Genomic DNA, 11,540 nt, shown 5'->3' with positions numbered 1-11,540 from the left:
GCAGGATCTCAGGTTTCAGGTGGTCACAGTTGCTTCCTGCTTGGGAAAATATGAAGATTTCATTTTTTAATAAATCGGATAAAATTCAATATCTTCCATGTGTCAGATATCCAGGTTGTAGCCATATTGGTCTAGAGGAAAAGGCAATCGGGACTCGTAGTAGAGATGATATATTTTATTAGACCAACAGGATTTTTGCAAAATCACTTTCCTTCCCTGCTTCACCAGACCCACACTAATTCACCTTTGGTTAAGCTATGATAGCTATTTCCTCCTGCAGATATGTCACTGGGGAGAGCAGAAAGAGAGAATAGATGTGTGTGGGAGGTGCCAGATACCTCCTGCATCTTGAAAGTCACCAGGTATCTGTGCAGGGGTTTAGGTTGTAGCCGTGTTGGTCTAAGGACATAGGCAGACAAGGTTCCTTGGGTGAATTTGATATCTTTTATTAGACCAACCCAAATAGTTGGAGAATAGTTATTAAGCAAGCTTTCGGGTTCAAAAACCCTTCGTCGGGCTAAGGAAGTTTCAGCAGTTGGTGTGTGCTCTTCCTGGATGGAATGAGAAGTACCAGGTATCTGTGAAGTTCAGTGGATTGGAGATTGGTCCAAACTGTTCTAGGTAATTAGAATCTGCCTGCGGTTGAGGTTTTCTGGGGTTGTATTTCTATCATTAGAAACGGTTTGGCAGATTATTCATATTAATTCTCAAATCCAGTTACTAATAATAACATACTGTATTAGAAAAATGAATGAAATTTTGGCAAACATAGTACAGAGGAAAAACAATGCAAGCATCTGTCATAGTTTTCAGTGCTTTTTATTCACTTTTACTGATCTGGATTTACAAGGAGAATGACATAGCACAAAGAGTATTAGTGAAGGCAATTCAATTCCACCAGTGTGTTATACTGCTTTTTAATAGATAGTCATGTACATTTACATTAAAAATAAAGTTTGCATGTAGGTTAAACACAGAGCATTGTTGCTTTGATATGATAAGATGTGTATAATGCTATTAAGAAAGCCTATGGCCAAGTTTTTCACTTACCTCTTAATTACAATTGCATGTAACATTATATAGATTAAAAGGAAGCAAGATGCATATTTAATAATTAAGGCAACTAATTTTAAAATAAAGATTGTTTTGGGAAGTGTGTGTCAGATTAGCTGAAACCTTCCAATAGTGCTCGTCCATTGGCATGTCTCTCACTGAAGAATTGCCCACTTACTGGGAAGTTTTGCTAGGAACCTGTCAAAATAAACACAGCAGGAAATTTATTGTTGGAGTACCATCTGTTTCTTCCATGGTTTCTTCTATACTATTTCCCTTTCCTGTAACCAGCTCTACACAGTTTCACTCCACCGCATTCTTTCCAGATTTACTCTAGTAAAATCAAAACCAGGGGCAATGCAATAGTTTCTTGTTTTGCAGAGAAGTAGTAAATCTGCTAATAACCAGATTCTGTCATTGTGACCTGGATTAGTAATTTATTCTGTGACTAGTCAAAGTGTTACTCCAAAGATGCAAGTGTGGCGCTTATTAACAGCATTCCTGTATAACCTGTGACACATCTGGTCATCCCCAATGAATTGCTGAAAACCAAATGGGCAATACAGAGTAAAGCAAATATTCCTTAGTTCAGCAAAACAAAGTTCAATCCTGAGACTGAGATCATCAACATGCTATTTGAGCTACTCTGGTTTTCCTTGCAGCTCTGAAACAAAGCCAGGCATTTGACCTGCTTTCCTGTGAGAAGCACCATGCAGATATGAAATGAGGTATTCTGTGTTCTCCAGATCCATATGACTGGGCTCCAGGCACTATGATACAGTGGATGCATGTACATGAACAATTAATGCGAGATGATAAACTCCGAAGCAGTTGAAGCCGGAATAAACTGGTCCCAGATGCAGCGTCTATATGTGCTCCCAGGACAGCAGCAATTTGAGCAAGGGCAGTGTAAGGAGTACGCGGAGTCAGCCCTGGGCTCTGGGTAGTGCCGGTGGGCAGTGGAGGGGCTGCCTGGGGCACAAGGGTGCAGACCTGCAAAGCTGTATGGCTAGTTGGCAGGCAGGAGACTGGCCTTCAGCTGGCTGAGATGACTGGGCACAATTTATGCCTATAACCAGCTACGTGTGCGTTTCACCACAGTTAATTACTCTGCCATAATATAGTATTGTCAGGGACAGTACTAGCTTGTGGTGGAGTTAATTAGTTTACTGTGCCCCAATACCACCACATGTGTAGATGGTGATGCTTTACTGTGGATCTAATTAGTCTAATCCACAGTAAAGTGCACGTGTAGATGTATCCTATGGGGTAAAAAACAGGTTCTGCAGATTCTGTGGGCAGTAGTTTAGCCATAAGCTGGGCAAGAACAATGACCTTTGGCAAAAAAAAATCTATTGAGCCTGGAAAGGGATCTTATTTATACCCTATTGATACATGGAAGCAGAGTATTTCCTTTTCCCCTTAAGTCAGTCCTACCTTTTCTTGATGAGGTTCTGCACCATCTTCTTCACCAACTTGGAATCAGGGTTCAGACATTTTTGCTGTCCAGAGCCCTTCAGTGTAGCACTGAAAGAAAAAAAAAATAGACTTAATTCTCCCTACTCATTCAAAGAGAAGGTCACCATCATCTTTGTATCTATGCTTAGCTTTTGATCAGCAGAGTCTGATCCTGTGGTGACCTGAGTGTTCAGTGGATTAGCACAGTGCATTAGCAAAGAACATAAATAGACAAACTGTGTTAAGCTCTATCTACCCTATGTATCTATAGTATATACCTTGTACAGCAGACTGCCAGTATTTTCCCAAACCCCACATTTTCTGCCATTACAACAAGTAGACTCTGGAGGGAGCCATGGCATCTTTACTCACATGATCTCGATGTATTCGCAGGATGGACTCTTAGGATACATATCTAGTTTTTGTAAGGATTTTGGGTGAACAAAGTCAGAACCTTTAGTTGTGCACAGGCATCGTCCTAAAAGAAACAGGCGCAAGATAGATCAGAAGGATATCATCCCACTGAGGTTGGAGCACAAAATATATTTAAGGTGTAAGAAAAGAGATGAAAACGTTCTGCCTCACTTTGAGCCAACATAAAATGTATTCAGCATTGTTCCCTTACGCCCATTTACATTAGCACAGTGCCACATTAAAAACAGCTGTCTTCTGCCTTGTTCCTGTTAGTTGGTTTGCATTAAGCCCCTCTAGACCACTTTCTTTAGGAGATGATGGCCACCCCTGTGTTGTCAGCCTGGTCTGAAAGTCCCACCGGTGTAAAAGGGATGGGAGTGAATGAGCAAAGCAGCAGTTAGGGTAACTGTTACTGCTTCCTAAGAAGCCACTGAAAGCCTGGGAGACACCCTACTGACTTCAGTGTGCTGTGGAACCCAGGACTGAAAATGGGACAAACACAAAGGTGATGGTCTGCAGCTGCTTCCCTACCCCTTCAATACAGGGCCAGGCCTGGGCAGAAATCCATACCTGCCTGCACCTTGCATTCAAGCTGCCCATCTTGAATGTCACAGTACAAGCAGAGTGAACCAAAGCGGTGAGCAGCATCACAACACAACCACTCCTTGGCTTTTTGCCACTGGTGCATTCCAAGCACACACCTTCTACAGAGCTTTCCCAAGTTATCACATTGAGTTTTATGACTCAGACAGACCTCAGAGTCTATTCTGTACCTCTCCCTCTTACCTTGGATTTCAGCAGTGAGCAGCAGCACAGAGCAGAGGACAAGAGCAAAGGTTTTGTCCATGGCAACAAGCACAAAGGTTCCTCAGTATTGTTCTTGAACATCTGAGTGAAGCTGGAAAGTGGCTCAGGGAAAGTGTTTCCCAGTGTATATTTATACTCTAAAAGCTTTTCCCTCCTTGATGCTGATTGGTCTGAATTATTGCCTTGTCAGATAAAATTATCTGGGACTATACAGTCTGTGGGAAAGTCCTGATAATCACCAGACCTGAGGAATTCTTTTAGATATTTCGATTGTTCCCTTTTCATTGAAATGGCTCTTTTCTCATAAGGCTATGTTTTACTTTCAGTGCACTGAAAGAGTCAAGTAGCCAGCACTGATCCATATAAAGAGCTGCTCTGCCTTGGGGACTTCACAGAAGAAACTAAAATGGGGAATTCTGGAAGTCAAAGTCACAAATAACTATAGTTGTGAGGGTAGGAGGTGGAGGTGTGTTCTCTCAAATGCTCATACTCAAGGTTTATGTCTCTCCCAGGAATTTTGCTCAGAAACATGGATCAAAATTTTATGTATAAATTACATATGACTGTGAAGGACACAGCATATTTAATATTTGTCTTCATGTTTAAAACCCAAGAGCTGCCCCATCTTACTGGTAAGCTCTCAGGACTTTGTTCACCAGACAGCATTTGTGTTTGCTTAGGTTCTCTCCTCTCCTCTGCTGGATCCACCTGTCAGTGTGAGACTCCCACAGAGCCATGGGAAAGAGGGTATTTTTTCTTTAAGACAATAAATTATGTAAGTTAACAATAAATGCCAAGGACCAATGCCAAGTTTGAAGTGACTTCTAGCCTCTCTGAAACAGAAAATTAGATTTCAAGATGTACAGCTAAGTGTTCATTTCTTTTAGCATAAAAATAACAATGGAAAATCCAACTTCTGGTAGTCCAGAAGTATTAAATGCAGCTCAGGCTTCATTCTGGGAGTCTACTGAATAGCTGCATCACTTCAGAATGTCAGTCTGAGATATGTTTGGTGCTTCAGCACTTTATCATCACCCAGAGATTACAGTAGCAGAGGCACCAACCAGTTGTAACGTAAGTGGTGTGTAATGTAATGCATTGTATGCATTGGGAATGTGAGATGAATGTGTAACAGAAGGAAGCAGCCCTGAGGAGTCCTGTTGGCTGTGACCCTGGACTACAAATCTCAGAGGCACCGGAAAGCAGGAAGAGGAAGTGATGAGCAATCATGCAGAGTTCTGTTGCTGTGATGCTGGACTGCAAATCCTAGAGAACTTGGGGAAGCAGGAAAAGGAAGCAACCACACAGTCCAGGCTGGCTACGTGCTAGGGAGCTCAGGTTGGATGGAGAGAGGAGATCTGAGAATGAATGAAGCGAGAGGCAAGCTCCTGCACAGCGCAGATGAACCATAGACTGATTGCACATGGCCCCCGACCTAGAGACCTATACAGAGTGACTCTGGACTAAAGGAGGATTCTTAGGAAAACCTCCGGAGGTGGGGGAAGGAGCTCTATGTGCTGAATGTATGCATTCCAGTGGTACTGACTATGACCTGTTTACTTGACCTTTAAGTGAATGTTGTTATACTGTGAATGCCTATTCACCTGTATTTGTCCTTCCTCTGGCCTGTTGGTCTGTGACCCTAATCCCTAGCACTTTCTATATAAAAGTGAGAAGACCATTTGTTGGCTGTAGTGATCATGCCTGACATTGCAGGGGTTTGTTACACTGTGTTGGAAATGACACTTAAAGGCTCACCTGCTATATTTGCATTGAACAGCTCTGCAGAGCCAGATGGGGGAATCAACTTCTAACTCCCTCCTCACAGGCCTCTGGCCTCTGATCAGGTTGGATGTGCGCAGGTGCCCAGGGACCATGCTAAGTTAGCCAGGTGGCCCCTGCCATAGGTGGTCACCGGCCAAGCCTTCCATCCCCTCTCCCTTTGCAGGGGCAGACAGCCTGTTTGGTGCTTACCACCACCAGCCTGCCTTCTCAATCTCCCCGCAAGGGAGGTCAGGCCAGGCTGACTCCTGGCAGCAGCTGCCACTACTTCAAACCAACTTCCCCCCTTCTCCTCCTGCAGGCCAGGCAGTTTGCTTCCATGGCGCCAGGCCCAAGGTTAGGATGTGAGGGTCTCCCACCCAGCTGGGACACATTGCTGGTGATGCCCTCCCCCCGGTGGGCCTCTCCAGAGAGGCAGCGTGGGCCAGGGTCCACACTGCATGTGGTCTGCACCCCAAATGTGCCCCTGCTGAGAGTGTCCCCATCTGCACCCCAAGTGTGCCAGGCTGTTTGAGTGCAGCAAGGGGAGCCTGATCCACTGTGCCCCACTGCTGCTGATCACCATGGTGCCCCAGGTGCAGCTGAGAACCTAGCGTGGGGCCCTGAGCTTTGACAACAACCCAGACAAGCCCACGCTTCCCCACAGAGTGTGCCGCTGCCTGGGAGGGTATCTGTGTCTATGCTATGAGTGCCTGATCCCTGCAGCCAAGGAGGAGATCGCTGGTGCCATTAATGAGTTTCTCTGCATATGACAGGCCACTGGCTGCCTAACTGAGAGGACACTGGCTGCCCAGTAAAGTTGTGGACTTTCTCCCACCTCCCTGTGTGTGGGAGGGAACACTAGGGGGCAGAGGCGAGGTTGGCCAAGCAGGGAGGGGGGCAGGCGCAGGAAAGGGAGGGGGGTACCCTCTGAATGGGGCCCCTGCCTCCAGGTGTGCAGCCCAGGGGCAGGTGGGAGAGTTGGTGTGGGTGCCCCCTTTCCCCCAGGCCTCCTCCCTGTGTGGGGCTTATTGGATGGGCATGGCAGGCTGTTCCAGCAGCCCAAGTCTGTCTCTGAAGGTGGCAATATGCCACTGAAGGTGGTGTCCTGGAGCACAGAGGCATGGCGATTGGCTGCCCAGGCAGTGGCTCCCTCTGGGGAGGACCTGGAGCTGTTCATGGCTGGTGACATCCCTGGCCTGTCCTCCTCACTGGGGCTGTGCGCCCAGAGTCAGCAGGGCAGTAGTTGACTTGGGCTGTATGAGCTGATAGATGAGGGTGGGGAGTGCACTGAGACCTGCACCCGGTGGGGCCCTTGTCTGCAGACTTGCTTGACACTGCTGGGGCCTGGTGGAGGCTCTGGCATGCTGTCTGTGCTGCTGTGCACCGCATGGCTGCGTCCAGGGTCCCTGGGAACCAGGATGTGGAACAGCTGCTGTATAAAGGGCAGCGCCAGACCAGTGGTTATGGTCTGTGACATGGACCCATTGGGCCCACAGGGCCTGGATCTTTATGCGGCACTGCTGCACAGACTGGGCTGCCATGGTTTCATATATCTGGGTGTTTGAGCAGACAGGAAAACTGGATCTGCACCTTGGTGTCACCCCACAGTACGATAAGGTTGGCAGTCTCTCCCTCTGACCAGTTAGGGCCCTGGGACACTGTCTGTGGCATTGGTGAGGCCATCATCATGGGTGCTTTGAAAGACCTCGGGGGCTCAGCAAGAGACTCCAGGTACCATTGGGGTTTGGCATGTGTCTACAGCAGAGGTGCCTGGGAGGCAGCCAGGTGGTGGGGCAGGCATTGGGGGCCAGAGCCAGGTGATGGTGGGCCTTCTGTGGCCAGCATGCCCCTAAGACCCAGTGCCCAGGGGCTGGCAGTAGCTGGCATAGACCCAGGGGCCAGGCTACGGGTCTAAAGGCCAGGCTGGGACAGGCAACAGGAGGCAGCAGGAGCAACTGCCAGCCTCATGGCTCAGTACTTACTGCATAATTAGTTAAATACCTGCATTTACAGGTACTAGCTAACTGCTCAGTAAACTAATTTAAATGTTGTGCACGTGTTGATGGTGATGCTTTACTGTGCAGTAGACTAATCTACTGTGCTGTAAAGCTTCTCATGTAGATGAACCCATTGACTGTTAGTTAAGTCACTTCAGTTTTGCAAGTTCATCAGCTTACATTTGGCAAATGCTCATACACATTTATGGCCCACAAGAAATATTTATACATTGGTTAAATAAATAGCCTCATCCTTTTTATATTCTAAGACATATTTTATTTTATTAACAGACCCAGTGGGCAAGTACCTGGCAGCCCACACATACAACCATTTCTACATTATGTACATTACTATAGCATGAAATAATATATACATCAAAGAATTAAGTTAGTTTCTCTTAGCATAACAACTACTTTTGGAGTCTTATGTCCATAAGGACCACTCAGCATAAGCTGAGTGGGAACAGCATTAGGAATTATAATGATAACTGGAAAATCCAACTTCTGCTAGTCCAGGAAGTACTTGCTGATCAAGGAAGCAGAAACCATCTGAGTATTTACACTTTTAGCCATGAGCTGACCCCCTTGACCAAAGTCAGCTCAAGCTGCTCTCTTTGTTACTGAGGATTAAGTGCATCACTTTGTTTGACTGAGGTATGCTTGGCGTTTCAGCACTGTCATCACTCACAGGTTACATTAGCAGAGGCATGAGTTAGTGTTGAAGACCACAGTTAAAGTTTCAGCTGCAGCATCAGTGTTCTGTAGAGCTGGATAGAAGACACTCACAGAAAACACCCTGAATCTCTGTGACATTGCTAGTTCATTGAGACATCTCTTGCTGGTGCATCATCTATCTTACAGGGCGCTGCCACGTTTAGACCTGTCAGAATAAACACAATTGAATGTTATCATTGGAGCAGGGATTGCATCTTTCCAGATTCCATCCATCAGAGGATGGCTTTTCTTTCCCCTTTCTGATGCTGCTGGAAGTGACATCAGAACCAAGCTCATCACATGCGGCCTTGCCGCTCTGGGCAGAGCAGAGAGTTAAATGCAAAGGACAAGGTTCTGCTACTAATATACTTTTCAGCTCCTTACTCCAAATACTCCCAATATCACCCTGAGACTGTGGGTATAGCACAACCTGGCCCTTAACCCTTGCACATCTCATGATGGCTACTCCCGAGAAAGTACCAAGGCCTAGATGAGGGATGCAGAATGAGGTGAAAATTTCCCCTGCCCCCACAATCCATTAGACCCTGTGTTTTTTTCTGAGATACAGGTTCTGGTCTTCCCTACAGGGCTAACTCAAACCCTGGCATTTCACTTGCTCCCCTAGGAGGAGCACCATGCAGAGATGGCATAGGGTATTCAGTGTGTTTTCTGGGTACATGCCAGGTTGTTCTTGCAAGTGAGCACATTGAATAGTTCTGAGGAGGTTTCTGTGGCTACTGGGGACAGTGATTTAGCTGTAGGCTGTGCCACTTCAAAGACCAACAGACTCTATTGAGTCTGGAGAGGGACTTGTTGATGTGTAAGAATGAGGCAAGCCCCAAGCTCTCAGGGTATTTCCTTGCAGACTGAGCTCAAACCTACCTTCTCTTGATGAGGTTTTTCACTATTTTCTGCACCCATTTCGAATCCGGGTTCAGGCACACTTGCTGTTTAGAGTCCTTAAATGTGGCACTGAAAGAAAAAAAGGAAGGAGAATTAATATTTCAGGGAAAAAGTGCCATCATCCTTGTATCTCTCATCAGATTCTAATCATCAGAAGTCTGAGACTACGGTGACTGTAATTTGACAGTGATCATAAAGGGGGAAAAAGATAAACACAGGTCACCCAGGGAAGCTCTGACTACCTGGCGTGTTTATAGAGCACTGAGCACAGCTGTGTGCCAGTGTTCTACCAGATCTTGCATTTTCTGTTACTGTCAGAAGCAACCCCTCTGGTGAGGAAAGGGCTAGCTGAGCAATAGAAGTGTTACTCACATGATCTCAAGGTGCTCGCAGGAAGAGCTCTTTGGAAACACTTCTAGTTTTGCCAAGGATTTTGGTGGAAGAAAGTTAGAACCTTTTGCTGTGCACAGGCATCGTCCTCTTCCAGCATTTGGAGCTCCTAGTGGAAATAAGACAGAGAGATCAGTACAAGATCAGACCCAAAGATGAAAGATCTAAAATGTATTTATGATGGAATGAGAAGGCACCTATACATGTGCAGTGAGGCTTCTCTGACCTGCTGTAGTTAAAGCATGTTGGAGCAGACTCAATTAATTGAGTCTGCTGGAGCATGGTAATTACTGTGCTCCGGCATACTCTAGTGTCACGTGTATCAGTGTCCCCATGCTGAAAAGTGGTGGTGGGGTGTTTTAACTAAAGATCATTTTAAGAGTTTTAGTTAAAGTGTCCGTCCCCCCCACCATTTTTCAGCATACGGACGCTGATACATGTGACATTCCTCCCCACTTCTCCGTCCCCACCCTGGAGCACATGTATAAATGCCCTGAGTGATTGAAAAATCTCTGCTTCACTTCAGGGCTAACACATAATATGTCCTGTGTTGCTAGCTTGGGACCACTTAGTTTAGCACACTGTCATGATAATGACAGTACTGCCTTATTCCGGTTAGTTGGTTTGCGTGAAACCCTTCTGAACCACTTCCTTTGAGAGATCATGGACTTGTGTTGCCAGCCTTGTCTGCAAGTTGGTGGGCCTGATTCTGTTTGGGAGTCTTTGGGGAGTCACCCCAAAGTTAAGGTCTAGGGATACCCGCTGGTGTAAAATGGATGGGAGTGAACAAGCAGAGCAAGCAGTTGGGGCAACCATTATTGCGTCTCAACAAGCCACTGAAAGCCTTGACTTCCATGTGCTGTGAAACAGGCCTTCACTATCCTTCCCTAGAGCTTAAAACAGGACACAGAAGGTGATGGGCCGCAGCTGCTTCCATACCCCTACAATACAGGGTTGGGCATGGGCAGAAATCCATCCCTGCCTGCACCTGCTCCTCTTTGAGACAGCCACAACTAAGCTGCCCATCCTGCATTTATGATGGCAGGATTACACTGTGCTTAGACCTGCATGTCACAGCACAAACAGAGTGAACCAAAGTGCTGAGCAGTAACAGCAGCACAACACAGCCTCTCCAGTCATGACCCTTTTAGGTGCATTCCAAGCAGGCATCGTCTACAGAGCGTGCCCAGGTTATCACACCTTGGGTTTTATAACTCAAACAAAAAAACAAATCTATTCTGTACCCCTCCCTCTTACCTTGGATTTCAGCCACGAGCAGCAGCACGGAGCAGAGGACAACAGCAGCCGTTCTGTCCATGGTGATGAGAGCGAAGGTTCCTCAGTATTGTTCTTGAATATCTGAGAGAAGCTGGGAAGTGGCTTAGGGAAAGTGTTTCCCAGTGCATATTTATACTCTAAAACCTTTTCCCTCCTTGGTGCTGATTGGTCTGAATTCTTGCTGTGTCAGCTAAGACAATCCAATCCAGGGCTATGCTGCCTGTGTGGGGAAGTCCCAGCAGCAAAGTTTTCTCTTTGCCTGTTTCACTGCAAATGCTGATTTCCCAGAAGGAAGCAAGTTTCGTTTCAGCGAGTGTTAGGAAGTAACCCTACATATCATGTATAAGCAGGAAGGCAACTGCTTTCGTACTCTTGCAGAAAAAAAAACAATACAGGGGGAATTCCTGAAGTAAAAGCCCCCCAAATCAATATTGTTGGATGAGAGAGAGAGATATGAGGGAGCTGTTATCTCAGTTCTTTTCTGCCAGTATAAATGTGCCTGACTTTTGTATGTCACTTAGACATCTTCCTCAGTAACAAGCCAGAAAGCTTTCTGCACTTAACATTAGTTCTCTGGGTATTTTTAGATACCCTAACACCCCAAAGTGGGACAATGCTCCTGAGCCACATGCCCTCTAAACTGAAGATTCTGTTTCAGAGACCACAATGATACCCATGACATGTTGTCTAAAAGCAAATCTTAATCAACGTCTCAGACTGAAATGGAAAGGTTTTGCATATTTAATGAGAATGGTTGTGATA

The 11,540-nt window shown here is 46.1% G+C and overlaps 2 protein-coding genes across 2 annotated transcripts; both read right to left on the bottom strand.

The window, feature by feature from the left end:
- Positions 1 to 803: 803 nt before the first annotated feature.
- On the bottom strand, positions 804 to 3,837 carry LOC102375089 (C-X-C motif chemokine 10-like). The gene is made up of 4 exons (XM_006035886.2): positions 3,712 to 3,837; positions 2,884 to 2,989; positions 2,491 to 2,580; positions 804 to 1,251 (listed from the first exon to the last, which is right to left on the bottom strand). Exons 1-4 carry the CDS (start codon positions 3,770 to 3,772, stop codon positions 1,209 to 1,211), a joined length of 300 nt encoding a protein of 99 aa, XP_006035948.1. The 5' UTR covers positions 3,773 to 3,837; the 3' UTR covers positions 804 to 1,208.
- Positions 3,838 to 7,747: 3,910 nt separating this feature from the next.
- LOC102374849 (C-X-C motif chemokine 10-like) lies at positions 7,748 to 10,885 on the bottom strand. Its single transcript, XM_006035885.2, has 4 exons — positions 10,758 to 10,885; positions 9,483 to 9,609; positions 9,090 to 9,179; positions 7,748 to 8,373 (listed from the first exon to the last, which is right to left on the bottom strand). Exons 1-4 carry the CDS (start codon positions 10,816 to 10,818, stop codon positions 8,349 to 8,351), a joined length of 303 nt encoding a protein of 100 aa, XP_006035947.1. The 5' UTR covers positions 10,819 to 10,885; the 3' UTR covers positions 7,748 to 8,348.
- Between the last annotated feature and the right edge of the window lie 655 nt (positions 10,886 to 11,540).

Source organism: Alligator sinensis, unplaced genomic scaffold (genome assembly GCF_000455745.1).
Source record: "Alligator sinensis unplaced genomic scaffold, ASM45574v1 scaffold803_1, whole genome shotgun sequence".
Taxonomy (NCBI): Eukaryota; Metazoa; Chordata; order Crocodylia; family Alligatoridae; genus Alligator; species Alligator sinensis.
This window is presented reverse-complemented; position numbering and strand designations above follow the sequence as displayed.